At 43.5% G+C, this 16,590-nt stretch overlaps 1 protein-coding gene across 11 annotated transcripts in view; it reads left to right on the forward strand.

Moving 5' to 3' along the window:
• Nucleotides 1–16,590, forward strand: part of LOC111772081 (coiled-coil domain-containing protein 93-like) — a 123,631-nt gene that overhangs the window by 86,828 nt on the left and 20,213 nt on the right. For all 11 annotated transcript variants that reach the window (XR_011428173.1, XR_011428174.1, XM_070240725.1 and 8 more), the window contains 5 exons: nucleotides 7,791–7,907; nucleotides 9,317–9,379; nucleotides 12,922–12,995; nucleotides 14,135–14,216; nucleotides 15,199–15,270. Coding sequence is in view for 9 of the 11 variants with exons in the window: in XM_070240725.1 (XP_070096826.1) it covers nucleotides 7,791–7,907; nucleotides 9,317–9,379; nucleotides 12,922–12,995; nucleotides 14,135–14,216; nucleotides 15,199–15,270 (408 nt within the window). In the remaining 2 variants the exon portion in view is untranslated. The remainder of the gene's footprint in view (nucleotides 1–7,790; nucleotides 7,908–9,316; nucleotides 9,380–12,921; nucleotides 12,996–14,134; nucleotides 14,217–15,198; nucleotides 15,271–16,590) is intronic.

Genomic DNA, 16,590 nt, shown 5'->3' on the forward strand with positions numbered 1-16,590 from the left:
GTTAATGTATCATCTTCCCTCTTAGGTAGCTGCCTTCGTTTTCTTATTTCTCTACCCTGGTTTTGTATTTCCAATTAGTGTTATGAAGGCTTTGCAAACATTTATAAAGAAAATTGGTATAATTTTGGAGATATTTTAAGTTTCAGCTTGGTTTCTTTTCTGCCAGAGAACTGACAGAATTGACCTCTTAGGTGGGATGATTTCTTCTTTCAGCAAACATCTGTTGAGCATGCATTATGTCACAGGCAGTGTCAGGTGTGGGGGGCAGGGACAGGGTTAGGAGGAAGACATGGATGCTGCCCTGAGGAGCTCCTGGTTAGGAGTCCGTCAACCTGTAAAAAGATAAATTACAGAATAATATAATTTGTGTGATTTCAAGTGGATGACAATTGCTGCTTGGTTTGTGTGGCCATTGGAACTGTCGGTGTCTGCCCAAAGAAATGTGGTTGTTGTAGTTGATATTGAACTTTTTTTCTTGTTCACAGGTAGAATGGATGACTTTTTAAAATTGTACCCAGTTGAGGTGAAATGGAAAAGGATAGCTTAAGAGGGCTGGGGACTGAGAGAAGATAGCATGCTCCAGGAACCTGGCCTGGGTCAGAAGGTCACGGGAAGTTTAGCAACCAGAAGACTCTGACCACTTTGTTAGAGAATCAGGTCTGATCTAAAACCAGTGTGATTTCTAATAAGCTTAGCTGTGAATGTTTCTAATCCTGGCATCCAGCCAAAAACACCAAAAAACATTTTTATCATTTTCTAGCAGCATTGGCTTGTGGAGTTGGGGAGGAAGTGTGGTACAAGGGAATAGTTTCCCTCTTGCGAACCTCTTTCTGTGGCCACAGATAGAACAGCCCAGGTTGGGATGAGGAAAAGTGAGGGCGTGGGTAGATGTTTTACCCCTTCCTTCTAGACTTTGTTTCTTCACATCAAGTCACAGGTGTTAGATAAGTCATGCCCTAAATCTGTAAACTTCTGGAGGGCCAAGATTTCATCTTTCAGCTCTGTATCCCTGTTGCCTAGTGTATAATAAATACTCCATAGAGGCTGGTGGATGACTGGAAGGCTCTGTGCAGACTCACCCAATAATCCTGGAGGGTGACCTCTCTTCCGAAGACAGGCTCTTCTGTGAGGTTGTGTGGATCAACTCATTGCTGTCTTCTTCTAGCACGACTAACAATGCACTATTTCATTTGTCTCTGCCTGTCTCCAGGACCAGAATGTCTGCTGTAAACGAGGGCTAGGATCGTTGTCTACCCCCAGGGCCTAACACAATGGGTTTTCATGAACATTGTGGAGGAAAGGAGGGGAGGGAGAAGAAGGAACGAGAAGAGCTTTGAAAACTCTCTCTTCCTCTGTGGCACAGTTTATGCTTGGGGAGATGTGGAGGATGCAACACCTTTATTTGTGAATGAGCTGGGTTTCCCCGACTAGACTGTGAGGGTCCAGGGGGAAGGTCTGTGTCTTTTCCCCTTCCCCAGCGCTGCTCACTGTGCCCCATACCTGACAGGCTCTAAGAAAAGCTTTGTTGAACTAAACAGAGAGAGGTGGGGAAAGGGATTTAAAACTGAATCAGAATTTAGATCTTAAGGAATCCTGTAAACCTGAAGAGAATAATGCTCAATATGTTTGTGTTTCCAAACTGCTCCAAGATTTCCTAAATTCTTAGTGACTGAGTTATTGCAATACAATAACTAAGAGCAGAGAGAATGGTATTAGCTACTGAGTTGTCAACCTGGTCGGATTGTCTCAAGCCACATAGCACAACCTATACCTTCTAGGGTCTTTATCAATTTGGATAAAGACAAAGGAATTAGCTTTGCCAGATTTGAACATCATTTAAAGCTAGAAAAGAAAAGGTGGCTAGTACATTGAAGAATAGAATTAACATTCAAAAACATGTTAGATTGAAATTACGAGCCCAAACAAATAAATTCATTTTTTAGAGAAGGTAAATGTGAACTATTTTGTTTAATTTCAGAAAAATCAGTCCTACCAATTCAGGATTTGTGAGGATGCCATCTCACCTGAGAGCAGTTCATGGGGAGTAAAAGTGGGGTGTTTTGGATTTTGCTCACGCCTCGTAAACGTTAATTGCATTCTGAGCAGGGATCCTGTATTGCTCACCTTAGGACCCAGAGCTGTGCCTTAGACTCAGCAGGTTACGTGAATATGGGTCTTTGAAATTCATGGGTCTCGAAGCGATGATCCTGCTCTATCTGCAGCCCTCAGACTCCATCCGGAGTGCTGAACCTAGCTCCTAAGTGATTTTTTTTATGTCCAGAGGATAGCAGCCACGATGGTGAAAGGGACCAACATCTTGTTAGAGAAAAGACAGAGGAAAGAGCCGTGGATGCTTCTGTAAGATAAGTCGGACTGTTATGTGGAAGAGAGATTACCCTTAGTCTCTGTTGCTGCAGGGAGGAATGGTGTATAAGCGTGTGAGTCTTCTCAGGTCTGATTCTGCTGTCTGTTTCTGCTGGCTTTTGCTCGTGATACTTTGACTTCATCTGTGATTTTGACTTTTGACTGTGAGTTCATATTCCTTGGAAATTAATAGAGAAATTCTTTGAGGCCAAGAGTTGAAGCTCTCTTCTTTCAGAGAGGATTTGCTTTTGCTTCTGACAAGCACTTGGGCACACCCCGGCTCACCTGGGGATCATGTATTGGTCCCAATCATTGATTGGGACAGCCTCGTAAGTACTGAGCTCCAGTCAATGGAATCGGCCCACTCATCATTTATATAACACTGAGACAGGAAAGTTCTTTCTGATTCTACTCTTTTACTAGACAGGTGACTCAAAGAGCCATAGAAACAGAGAGAAAATACTTGCAGTGCACATGAAGAATCTTGACGTCTCCATACAAACTTACTGTTATATCTCCGTTATGACAGTATATGTTCTAAGCACACATGGGCTTTCAAAATTCTTTCTCTTATTGCTAGGGAGCAATTATCATTGCTCTGCAGAGTCCCTTAAATTTGCATCTGCAATGTATTAATGTACACTAATATCAGGATATTAAGTGCCGTTTCGGTATTTGACATTTCTCCAGCCCAATTAAAATGAGTAACATACACAAGAACAGGCCCAAAGTACATATAAATTTGTGAGTTCCTCCATTTGCCTTTGAGTTTAAGAGATGGTGCTATGCAAACTGCTTTGTTTAATGGGAAGTTATTTTTATACAGATAACATCGTTCATTCCAGCACGGAACTGAAGAGATCTGTAATCTAGTTGACAGAAAGCTAACTGCTCCATTTTCAAACATCCCTTTTATTAGGGAACCTAAAGTTTTCATTTCTTTCACATGACACCCTTAAAGCTAAAAGAACTAGACTGATGAAGGCAGAAACAGGTTTTTAAAGCACTTTGGCTCAAGTGACATTCTGTTCACTGACAGTCACAGTGGGAAGAAAACTGAAGACGACCAAGTCCATTGTGCACTAGTCTTGACTTGGCGGGTTCAGGGACCGTCTACGTAGTGTGTGAATTTAGGTTGTAGAACTACATGAAGGCCAATCTGTTGTTACAAAATCTCATTGCAGATCTGTTTCCTCCTACACCTGTGTCAAGGTTTATGCAAAGCAGTTGTTGAATTCTAAAACTCAAAGCTTGAAATCACCTAGCTTGGCAAATACTCAAGAAAAAAGCCAACTTCAGTGGGTACACATACCTTCCTGGATTTCCACTTTTCCTGACTTTTTGGCCTTCCAGGATTTCTTACATTCTTGCTAGCTCACAGATCTTTTAAAAGGTTATAAAAAAATATTTTATATTTCCTGTTTACTTGTTTTCAGTGTAAGTGTTCATCACGGTGCCAGAAACCGACATGTGTTCAGTAGAGAGAACTTCTGGCACCATCATGAGATGGGAATCTATTATTGACAGCCTAGTGACCATATTTTGGTGGGGGAGGGGGCTGATATAGGAGAGATTCCTGTATTAGGAAGAAGGTTGGGATGTAGATAACCTTTGGGTCTCTTTCATTACAAAAGTGTACAGTTTTAGCTAAAGTAATCACTTTCTGTTTGTCTTAGGAATTTACTGTTTTGAACCAGATTAATATTCTTGAATGACATTTAAATTTGGTTCCCCGAGGAGTAAAAGTTGTGAGTGTCTGTCAACTATTAGAAAATATTGAATCTGCACTATACGTCATCTTAATCCACACTGTGGGTTTGAAAGCACGTTCTTAATCTGAAATTGTTGAACAAAATTAGATTGGCACTTTAGCCCTTGCTCCAGTGTAAACAAAAGTGGAATATTTGTAGATGCTTGGCATTCCTGGAGAGACGCTGCACTCTTCAAGTAGAAATCGGTTAAGATGCCCCAAGGATTTAAATTTTTTCTGTCAAGGATTTACTGCTCCAAAGCCCCCTCTCCTACTGTCCATCTGCCCAACTTTGTCTCCTCCTTCAGAATCCAACTTGGTCATCTTCAGTTTTCTTCCCACTGTGACTGTCAGTGAACAGAATGTCACTTGAGCCAAAGTGCTTTAAAAACCTGTTTCTGCCTTCATCAGTCTAGTTCTTTTAGCTTTAAGGGTGACAAGTGAAAGAAATGAAAACTTTAGGTTCCCTAATAAAAGGGATGTTTGAAAAATGGAGCAGTTAGCTTTCTGTCAACTAGATTACAGATCTCTTCAGTTCCGCGCTAGAATGAACGATGTTATCTGTATAAAAATAACTTCCCATTAAACAAAGCAGTTTGCATAGCACCATCTCTTAAACTCAAAGGCAAATGGAGGAACTCACAAATTTATATGTACTTTGGGCCTGTTCTTGTGCATATCACTCATTTTAATTGGGCTGGAGAAATGTCAAATACGGAAATGGCACTTAATCTCCTAATATTAGTGTACATTAATACATTGCAGATGCAAATTTAAGGGACTCTGCAGAGCAATGAGAATCGCTCCCTAGCAATAAGAGAAAGGATTTTGAAAGCCCATGTGTGCTTAGAAAATATACTGTCATAACAGAGATATAACAGTAAGTTTGTATGGAGACTTCAAGATTCTTTATGTGCACTGCAAGTATTTTCTCTCTGTTTCTATGGCTCTTTGAGTCACCTGTCTAGTAAAAGAGTAGAATCAGAAAGAACTTTCCCATCTCAGTGTTATATAAATGATGAGTGGGCCGACTCCATTGACTGGAGCTCAGTACTTATGAGGCTGTCCCAATCAATGATTGGGACCAATACATGATCCCCAAGTGAGCCAGGCCCCTGAGATTAAAGTAGAGTTCTCAAAATTTTTAGTTTCAGGACCCTTTAAGAACTCTTGGAAATTACTGAGGTCCCACTAGCTTACATAGTAATTCATTTACAGATAACAGTAATAAATGCATTACATATTAACATCAAAGCAATGATATCACATGTCATGTAATTTCTGGAAAATTTCACTGTATAATCATGAGAGAATGCAAGTGAAAAAAAAATGACATCTTAGTATTATCATGAAAAAGCTTTTGTCCTTGAGGACTCCCTGAAAGAGCCTTGAGGGACTATGTAGCTAAAAATTTAAATCTAGCTAGAGAGAAAGTTGGAGAAAGAGAGAGAGAGAAAGAAAGAGATAGCTAGCCAACCTGGAAATTTTCTTGCCAGATTTCAAGATAGCTACTGGTGTTCCTACAAGAAGGGTTCTTGGAAGTGAAGTCAGAATTCATAGTTTTAAAACAAAACTGTGTGTGTGCCAGGTCCACTGACAAGAGGGGTCTGGAAGCTGGGTAGGAAGTGCAGTTTTCATTCTCTTGGGACCTTGGCTATAGAAGCAGTTAATCAGCAGGAAAACCTGCCGAGAGTTGGAGACATGATCCACCTCATGCCAGAGGTGCAGAACAGCACTGAATGAGTGTGCTCACCCCTGCAGACTGAAGGACGGCTGTGGGTGAGCGAGACACCGATGCCCTGGAGCCTGCCTGCCCACAACTTGGTCTGGTCCAAAGCCAGACAGGCAGCTGGAGGAGGTCGGGGTACCCAAGATAATCCTGACAGCAGACATAGAGACACACCCTGCAGGGTAGTTTCATTGAACAGGGAATTAATTCTTTTTCAGATATCAAAAAATCATGGCATAGAAGGCTTATGTAATTCTGCTAGTGAAGTAGCATGCTCTGAGGATATGCCCGTGACATTTTGGAAATCAGCATCAAGGAATCCAAGCTGGATGTGAAAACCCAAATCTGAAATTAACTGTAAGAAAAAGGCTATTGAATATATGCAGATAAAAGTGGCCAAATTAATCACATAGTTCAGGGTGATGCAGTCAAAGCAGAGGAGATACAATTAGTTAATTATAATTCTGTTTCTGACAAGTGATTTGGAAATTGGGAGGGGGTGCTGGTTCCTCTTTCCTCTTTCTTTATACTCTCAAATATTTTCAGAAGCAATTCTCCCTACCTAGACTATAAGTTGTGAATATCTTGATGTGACCAAAATTAATTGCATGTTTGAAAGTTATCTCCAATTCCCAGAAATCCAGATAAACTGGAGCATGTTCATTGACGTTTTCCAAAATCCCGGGTTTCAAGGCTAGATATGCCGTAATACCAAATGCTTAGTTTTTCTGGCCTGTCAACCCTCAAGATAGAAGACGATGTTCCTTACTCTTTTCTGCAGCCGTTTCCTGCTGGTTGTTGCCCACCTCCGGAGTTGTTAAGCAGCAGAAAACTCATCATCTGTTAATAATGCTGCTGAATTATTCAAAGAAATTGTTAACCAAAATAAACGGTGCTTATATCATCCAATTTCTCCTCCTCCTCACTTTTCTATCGCTTTTCCCTGTGGGTAAATATACTAGATTTTCAAGCCTGTGATCGCTGTTAAGACGTGCAGGGAAAATCAAATCCCCAGATAGCTTTTTTGCACTTGGGTTTAGGGTTAATGATTGGAATTAGGATATTTCCAGTAAAAGGGAAATGTGGTTGAAATGAGTATTTGTTTATTAAAGCTGTCTCTGATCATCCCAGAAGTATTTTGAGAATACCTGTTGCAACAGGGTCGACTTTCTTGTTTCCTTTTCCTGGGGCTTCTCACTAGGGTCTTGAGACAAGTGTTTGCAGGCATATCTATACTGCGTGGTTTCTCAGTGATGTTGTTATATCACCTCGTCACCCACCCGTAAACCTCTCCCTTACTCACTTTCAGTCCTGACAGTCTCCACGTCCTGTCCAACCCTTCTTCTCCATCCTCTCCTCTCTTCCACAATTTCAGGAATTTCCTGCTGGTCTCCCTCAGCAGCTTTCATCTGTCTCAGATCCATCCTCTGTGAACGCCAGAAGACTAGAAATAAGAAATGGTTAAAAGAGAGTGGGCCCATGGATAGGGAGAATAAATTGGGAGGCTGTTGCTTTTCATTGTATGCGCTTCTGAGTGTTTTAAACTTTTTAACCATATACTTATAATACTTGGATGAAAGTGAGCAACTCATCATTCTTGATAACTCCAGAATGGTCTTATGAAGATATTAACATGACCATGTTATTCCTCTATTTAAAACCCTTTGATGGTGCCCTGTTGCCTGTGTGATATCAACATAACCACAGTTATGTATCCCTCTGCTTCTTCACATGCTGTTCCCTCTGCCAGGAATGCAGATTCTGTTGATAGGGATTTTGATCATTTTGTCAGAATCTCTTTCTCTGGACTGGGCTTTGCACAGGACCCCGTGGCTGCACTGGCCTGGTTGTGACTGGCTGCCCAGGCTGAGCAGGAATGGATGGGTCTTACATGAACTCAGGTGGACTAATTAAATCCTTTGGGTTTGCCCTCCCTGTTTCCCACAGCAGTCTGAGCTATCAGCTGAAGAAAGTCCGGAAAAATTAGGAACCTCGCAGCTACATCGTCGGAAAGTCATTTCCTTAAACAAGCAGATTCTGCAGAAGACCAAACATCTGGAAGAGGTTCGTGTTTTCTTTTTATAATTTTCATTCAGGTAAAATCAAACCATTATTCAAGAAGGGAGAAATTGAGGAAAGAGTTAAGATCTTCATGGGAGAATGGTTAAAGGAGGTTCTGGAAGAGGGGTTTGTAAAGAAAGTGTTGTTGGAATATATGTACACCAGTTTGTTTACATTTTTCCCGTGGCTGCTTTCAAGCTCCGGTGGCCAAGTCGAGTAGATGCAGCAGAGACCCTGTGGCGCACAAAGCCTAAAGTATTTATTTACTACCTGGCCCTTTACAGGAAAAGTTTTCCAAACTCTGTTCTAGAAGAAGATCGCAGGGCAGAAATCCTCTTATCTACCAATTGCATAAACAGGGTAAAAGTTCTCATTGCACAGAGAGCTCCCTTTCAGAAGGGAGAAACCAGGGTCCACCTGCTTCCCTCCTGTGTCACTTCTGCTCTCTGCTCGAGGTCGCTTCTTGGTAGGCCTTGATGGAAATGTCACCGTTCATCAGTCAGGAAGACCGGTAGTTAGAAGCATGACCTGGGAGCAATGGTTTCTGAAGGTGACATAATTCTCGATAGGTTTCCTGTAGGTTCAAGGATGGGGCAAGTTATTTCGAAATAATCATGGAGACAGAGGATAAAATTTCTCATTGTTAATTTGTATGTAGGTTACAACCAAAGAGTCTGATGGTGGTTTTCTGCCACGTCCCCTTTTCAAAAGTAGAAACGTACAAACCCTTTGAGCTTTTAATGGAATGTTTTTAGATTTCTGAATTCAAAGTCAAATTTCATAGATAGCACAAAGATATACCTTTTTAGTAAGGAAAAGGGAAGTGACACTTTTAGACGTAAGTTTACAGTCATGTAACTCTGAACAGTAAGAGTAATTCATTTTCCTTCTCTTTGTGTTGAAGCTTGGAGTCCTTTCTTCTGTCTGCCATTGTTTGCCAACCAGTCATATTCAGTGCTAGAATACCAAGTGCTGGCATGCAGTCTGTATTCTGAATGGGCAAATTAGTTCACTGAACTGATTGTGGCCACACAGAAAAGTCAGGCCCGAATTTGAATCCTGGCTTTATCAGCTATCAGCTGTGAAACTCTAGCCAAGTAACTTAACCCGCCCTGAGTCTTTATTTCCTCATCTGTAAAATAAGAATAATATTTTCTTCCATTGAATGTAAGGATTACGTGATAGGATTTATGCAGAAGACCTAGGATATCACCTGACGTGTAGTCGGTGCTAATTATGTGAGATCTTTTCCTTCACTTGTTGGCAACCCTTCTAAAGTTCCCACATTTGCTCAGTTTATTTGCTCATCTTTCTGAGCTCCTTTTGTCTCATCTTGAAATGGGGATAACACCCATATCTGTATTGTTGTAAGGATCAAATGAGAGCAGGTATCTTTTATCTTTCTGTTGCAGCTGCAGGCAAATCATACCAACCTACAGAGCAGACACGATGAAATGAAGAAAACGCTGACAGGGGTGAGCCGATTCTCCTTCCTCCATGGGCCTTGTTGAGAATGGTTTCTGACCTGCAGTGCTAATGGGACGCCGTGTGTCATCAGTCTGTGTTGAGGAGTCGTGATCCCCTTCTCAGGGCTCAGGTCCATCTGGGAACATGGACAGTCACATGGCAGTGCATGAGCTGTGCCATCAGTGTATCCATGCCACCATGGATCTTGGTGGGAGAGATGCCTGTGGGCTGCAAGTCAGGAAAGGCTCCCGGCGAGGGCGGGCCTGATAGGCAGGGGGCGGGCCGCACAGAAGAACAGGCTGGGTCACTCACAGTCAATGGCCCTGCTCTTCAAGCCACAGGTTGTAGAATAGCTTCAAAACACCGAATTCCTTGAGAGTGAGAAGGTTTCTTTTTGTAAAATGAGGGAACTACAGAGGGTTATAATTTGTTGTTCGCAATTGCCAGTTACATCCTGGCCAGAATGGGGGCGGGGTCTGAGGAGAGGAGGAGGGTATGGGCGTATTTTGAACCGTGTGATCCGTCTTCTAATCCCGATTGTGAGTGTGCCATCTCACATCAGCGTCAGAGTGTTGCTTACCTCCCGCTTCTGATTGCCTAGGAAGCCAGGTGAGGAAGACAGTCGCTTTTGATGCCAGCTCTGTCATGAAGGGAGTTTAGATAGTCCTGTCCTTTGTGTTTCCACAGAAAGCTGTCATCACCTGCATCTAAAAAGCTGTCCTCTTTGTGATTTTAGTGCTCGGGCTATAGCTGTACTCTGCAAGGGCTTCACTGTGAAGGCTCCACTGAGTACTTTCTGGACCACGTGGAAGACATCTCTGAAACCAAGGCAGTCCCTATTGTCTTTTAAGTTTCACGTGAAATTTGCCCATTTAAAATTCTCATTTCTATGACACTATAACAGCACTTAGCCACTGCCTTGCTATAAATCTGACAAAGCTTTTTAGTTCTGACTGGTCTAGTCTCTTCAGTTATTGTCAGAATCTTTGAAAAGGGCAGGCACAAGAATGACAATAAGTTTTTTCATTCTTTCTAAAGATGCTTGTGTTGCTTTGGACAGATGAGCTTTCTTTATACTCCTCTGTGACTACATTCCTCATGGATTAGATGGCAAACTCTCGGGGTGGGATCCTTGCAGCTATCCCACTTCTAATGCTGCAGAATCCCTGGCATGAAGTTGCCAAGTCGTGGATCAGTCTGTGTATAACAACCTGGAAGAGATTAAAGGCAAGCATCTTGATATCAATCTCCTAGGATGCTTATATGCCTTCGGATGTAAATCCTAAGTGGCTATAAAGTCACTTTTTGCACTAAGTACTAAATCAAGTATTTCTTGAGCCCCTTTCATGTGCTGGAAAGGTAGAGGGTGTGATTTAAGTTAATAACGTGGCATAGTCTTCTTGTCCTCAAATGGTACGAGCAGCCAGCGTTACTGTGTGCTGGGTGTGCTCTGGGCACACTCTTATATTCATCCACTAAATCTTCATAACAACCCTGGTGACACACTGTTACCATCTCTGTCTGCAGATGGGGAAACTAAGGCAGAGAGGCCATGCAGAGGGATGCCAGGATTTGAATGCTGGCAGTCTGGCACCAAAGACCTCCCAGAGAGCTTACTATATGAGGGCAGTCAAGCTAATTCCCATCTCGAAAAATGGGAAGCTATACAAAACCTTGGGCTGAACAACTCATGAAGAAGCCTGATTTGGTCAGAATACTAAAGACCAGACCCTGGAATAAGAAATGAACTTCATCTTGAAACCTCGGTCCCCTTATCTGTTCAAGGCAAGGATTGGGCAAAATGAGCACCCTGAACCCTTTCCCGCCTGTGGGCCCAGGTTTGGACTTTGCAGCAAAGCCTGCCCTTCCCGGATGACCTAGTGAACAGGGAAGACCTGTCTTTCCAGTAAATTTAGGGAAAGCAAAGCAGGGCATGGCAGATCAAGGACGGATAACAGCACCTGATGCCTGTGGGGAGGCTGCACACCCCTGCACTGGCAGGGCCACCAGGTTCTAGCCTGTCCACTTTTAATTCAGCAGTCACAACTTTAGTTTCCTATGTGTGAGGCTGATTCTTTTTAATATATGCAGTATCCTCTCCTGTCTCTCTAGGGCATTTGTTGTGCTAAAATTTGTCTTCATCTTTATTCTTTCAGGTCAGAATTCATTGTTGAGTTGATACATCTTTTTAATGGTTTTATCTTTCTTTAGATGTTTGATAATTCTTGGTGGTAGGCTTATCTTTGCTTCTGAATTTTCGTGTTACCAACTGTGTAGATTCCATTTTATGCAGGTTGCTTCATGTGATTATTCTGGAAGGGTGGGTCCTACTATTTTGTGGGATCAGCTGGTGGTATTCAGGGTTGGGAACTCCCCATTTCTCCCGGGTATTGCCGACTTTCTGGGAGCCTGCCCTGCCTCTGGGACTTGAGCAGCAGTCTTGGGTTATGGGAGCCAAGCTTCACTGCTTAGCCCAGGTGGCTGCTCCTAATGCAGATCCCAGCCCTGCAGACTGGTTCTTCCTTCATCTCTGAATCCCACACAGCAGTCCTCCACTGTCTGGTCCTCCCTACTGGCTGTCTTTCTTGTCCCCGAGGTATCCAGTCCTGTGTTCCAACACAATCATCTGGAGTTTTTAGGACTTGAGACCAGAAGGGCTTGCTGCAACTTGTGCTCAGTCTTCCATTTTCAACTAGAGCCCTTGGAACTTTTAACTTGTTTTTTTGCATATGTAACACATTCGCATGTGTTGAAAATTTACAAAGTACAAAGGGTGTACCCCTGTAACCCAGCCGTGCAGTTACCCTCTCCAGAGAGTAACCAGTTTCTTATGACTCTTTTCAGAAATGTCTTATGCATTTGCAACTAACGTGTATGTTCTTTTATACATTTATATGTTCAGTGTATACATTCCTTTCTACACATTGGAGACACATTGGAATCATGGTTTGCATAGGTTGTTTACTGCAACTAACAGTAAGTGTTAGAGATCATCATAAAAGAGCTGCTTTTTTCTTCCTTTTCATTAATAGCAGCGTAGTATTCTATTGTATGGTATAAGTGCACGCCTTATAAATTAAAATCTAAGTTTCTTTAAAATTTCTTTTTTGAAATCCTCACTCTCTGTCTCAGAAAAAGAAAATGAAGTTATTCAAGAAGATAGGAGATTTAACCCTGCCCTGTTACTAGCCGTGGTAGTGGTATTCTGGAATTTACACCCAGGTCTGTCTTTCATAGCCACTCTTTCTGCTCACCCCTTCCTACTGAAAGGCACCTGCAGTCAGCATTACTTTTGACTTTTCCCCCATTTGCCGCTGTGATTTAAAGCTATTGCCAAGGTTTCTTTTACCACCAGACCTTACCATGTTGTGCTTCCACCCCCGTCCTCTTTCTCTTGTCCACCTCTTTTCTCACTGTACAGCCAAATCCGGTGTGCTTGGCCACCGGTCAGCAGTGGAGTCCTAGTGTGAGCCAGGGGGAGGGAGAACGGAAGGCTCACTCCTCTAATCCACCATGTCTGTAGCACCAGTGCCTCCATTCTCTCTTGCAGTTGAAGAGCCATAGCGAGAAACTGGACAAAGAACAAGCCGCCCTGGAGAAGATAGAATCCAAAGCTGATCCCAGGTAAGAGCTTTCAGCATGTGTCTGTTTTCTCTTTGAAGAAAGTAACTTGGCCGGCACCTGGTGGCTTAATCTGTTTGAGCACAGGACTAAGGAGCCAGGGTCCAGCGCTCCTGGCCCCATCCAGGTCAGTGCATTTCCCTGCCGGCCTGGAATGTGCAGACTCCCCAGTGCTCGAACCTGTGCTGAGAGGCGCTTGGGCTGCACTGAGTTAACCACCTCTTTCTCCCACTTCCCCTTGGGATCAGAAGCAGCATCTTTTTGTAATTTGTTCTTTTTCTGTTTTTAAAAACTCAGTAATACATTCCTGGTACAAAAAGGCACTTGGTGAAAAGTCTCCCTCCCACCCTGTCCCCCGGCCACCCAGCTCTCCTCCCTTGGAGTCAACCGTTGTTACCCGTTTTTTAACAGCACACATTTCAGCCCTTTTCCTTAGGAGTAAAGGTACAGTCTTTTTTTGGCCAAGAAACAGCTGCTGGGTTTTTTTAAATTTTAAATTAATTGTTTTTAGTCACTTTAAATATAAGAAGCATTTCTCTTTGGCATCTTTTTTTAGCACCACACTGGGTGGTAAATCTCCGAAGTGTCACTCATTTGAATGAAACTGTGAAATCGTAAAAAGCTTCAGGCACAGATTGAGCAGTTCTGGGTTTGATGGACATTTTTAGCAAAGTATTACCGACAGATTACTTGGCTCTGTAATTAGAAACCCTTCTTTCATGATATGGAGCAAAGTATTATTAGAGACTTGACATTTTTATTTTCAAATTAGTGCTTTTGATGATGTTAGGCAACTTGTTTCCTTTTCAGAATGGAAATTAAAAATGGTCTGTGATACTGTCTGTGTTCTGGTATCTTTAGATGTATCCAGTGCTCTTGAAACTTGATGTTTCTGCAGTTGACATTTCAATTCTGGATTCTGTAATGTTCATCTGGATATGGCCTGATGGACTCCAGCATATAAACAAATAATAATGTCAGTTAAATGGTAGTCATCATTTGTGGAGAACCCATTAGACACTCTTGGGAGAGACAACGGAAATTAAAAAGGAGTCTCTTTTTAGCTGGGGTCTTGGTTTGTGCTGTGATTCATAAAATCGTAATGTCTTGCTGCGTGTCATTTTTTGGCCTTTTCTCTTCAGTATCCTGCAGAACTTGAGAGCACTTGTAGCCATGAATGAAAACCTGAAAAGTCAGGAACAGGAATTTAAAGCACATTGTCGAGTAAGTGTTGCTTGGTGTCAACAGACATTAAACCAAGAGTCTTGTAGAATCTCTTTCTTTACCTCCCCTTGTCCTGTTGTGGCATCCTGTCCAGGTGCAGTTGAAAAAGTAGGTTAATCAAGCAGCTATGTGTCAGACAAGTAGAGTACTATGGTAGGTACCTCTGAGGATGCCAGAAGTGAGTTAGATTAGTGACTGTGTGTGCCAAAACCCAAAACTGAGAGTACAGTCTAACAAACAATGTTTTCCAATTTACGAATGTATTTAAAAGAAGAGTCTTATAAAGTGTGAAAGGAATAACATCTTACAAAAGCAGAGATGTCCTGATGAAAACCTGGGGTGTCTGTATGTCATGTGTGTAAGCCTTAGTTCCTGCCCTCTGGGAACTCGTGGTCTAGTGGGGATGCTGCACGCACAGGTGGTGGCAGTGGGAGGCAGGAAGTGAGGCCCGGAGAGTTCTGTGTGAGCTCCAGGGGAGGAGAGGCCACTGTGGCACAGGAGCCATTTGGAAGCTGGATCTTAAGGTAGGTGAGAATGGCAGGTGGAAGAGGGCCTTGGTGAGCTCCAGGGCAGAGGGTCCCGGGGGCCTGTGGAGAAGAGGAAGCAAACGAGGCCGATTGGAGCTAGACTCTAAGCCACTCATTCCTTTCGCGTCCCGGTGATTACTGTGGGCCTCACCTGCCCTTTAGAGAGAAAGGCTCCTTCAGACTGAGCTACAGCTCCCTATATTCTCCTGAAAAAAAATTTTCCCAGGCTGAATTCTGTCCTAGCATAGAAACACAAAATATGAAATTTAGCTGGGGTCTTGGTTTGTGCTGTGATTCATAAAATCATAATAACTTGCTGCGTGTCGTATTTTGGCCTTTTCTCTTCAGTATCTAGCAGATACTGAACTCTGAGAAGACTCTGGGTCAAGTATTTCAATAATTGCATCTGATTATTAGCTCATCCAAGTTCTGTGAATGTTCGTTCACTTTTACAGGAGGAGATGACACGGCTGCAGCAGGAAATTGAGGCCCTGAAGGCTGAGAGAGCGCCAGGCGGAGATGAAAAGGTAAAGCCTCTGCAGGTCCTCCAGACTGCGAGGCGCTGTTAGGGCTTTCCGGTGAAGAGATTCCTACAGGACTCGCCAGCAGAGAGGCTGACGCTCGGAAGGACTGGCCAGTTTCCTTAGCCTGCTCCTCTGGACACACATTCCTCAGCTGTTCTCATCACAGGATTTTCTTAGATTTCCTCCTTCTCCTTTCTCTTCCTTGTGCTTGGTGAAAGACAGCAGCTGGTGTAGATGGCAGCAGCCCCAGACTGGAAATACCCAGTTACATGTCTGGCTTCTCCCTCCGGTTAGGCAAGGGTTGTTTCCAGGAAGCTTCTGAGCTCTGTGTCTCACTCCACCTGTCCTTCTCTAAATTTTGTGACAGTTTACTGGTTTCCCCTCCACTCCTGCCTAGGGACGTGCCCACCCCTAACAGGCGGCAGTAACACGAAGCAGGAGAGCAGGGCTGGGTTACTTAAAGCCCCTGCAGTGCAGGGGCATCTGGGCCTAAGGAGCACATGGGACCTGCGGGCTCTCTGAACAAAGGACTTGATCCTCCAAGGAGCTAGTGTGGATTTCCATGAAGCATGAACTTAAAGCATCAGGGTAGACAAAAAGTTTGTTTCTCTCACCAAATAAGATTCTAGGGACTGCTCTTTCTGTTTTCCCTTCTCACGCTTCATTCAGAGCTTTTTTCCTGAGGACCCTTGTGCTTAGGATGTGCCAGCAGGACAGGGCCTCAGAACGCATCAACGACACCCTCTCTCTTGTAGAAACGGGGAACTTGAGGCTCAGGGAGGGGAAAGACTTGTCCAAGCCAGCCAGCATGAGTCCACGTGCCCTCAGCTTGGGGACTTGCCCCTTGGCTGTGCCGGACACTGCCATGCTCAGTGGAGAGAGAGGCCTTGGAGGTGCCTCCTCATGGCGTGACAGGCCACACAGTTCCTCACACCTTGAGGACTGGCACAGGGGAGGAGCAGAATCTTGCCGTGCAGTGGGGTCCTGTGACCATCATCACACAGCCTGCCTTTCCAGTTATTTCTAAGACTTTGAAGCTTTGAGGCTCAAATTCCCGGTTCAGTCAGCCTCTGAGTGTACACAGATCACACACTTCCAGGATCACATTTCTCTTCTCAGCAGTTCCGTCTTGTTAGAGGAATCGTTACTCACATTCAGAGAGGGTTACACTGTAGCCCGTTAGTGTGTAACTAACAGACATTTAAGAACAATTTAAAATCTGGGGCTCGTATACAGGCTGTTCCTTGTCCAGACACGGTCAGCGGACTCTTCCCCACTCCCACCCCTTCCTACATCTAGACGTCAGCTTCTATCCCAGTCCCC

This window comes from Equus caballus, chromosome 18 (genome assembly GCF_041296265.1).
Source record: "Equus caballus isolate H_3958 breed thoroughbred chromosome 18, TB-T2T, whole genome shotgun sequence".
Taxonomy (NCBI): Eukaryota; Metazoa; Chordata; class Mammalia; order Perissodactyla; family Equidae; genus Equus; species Equus caballus.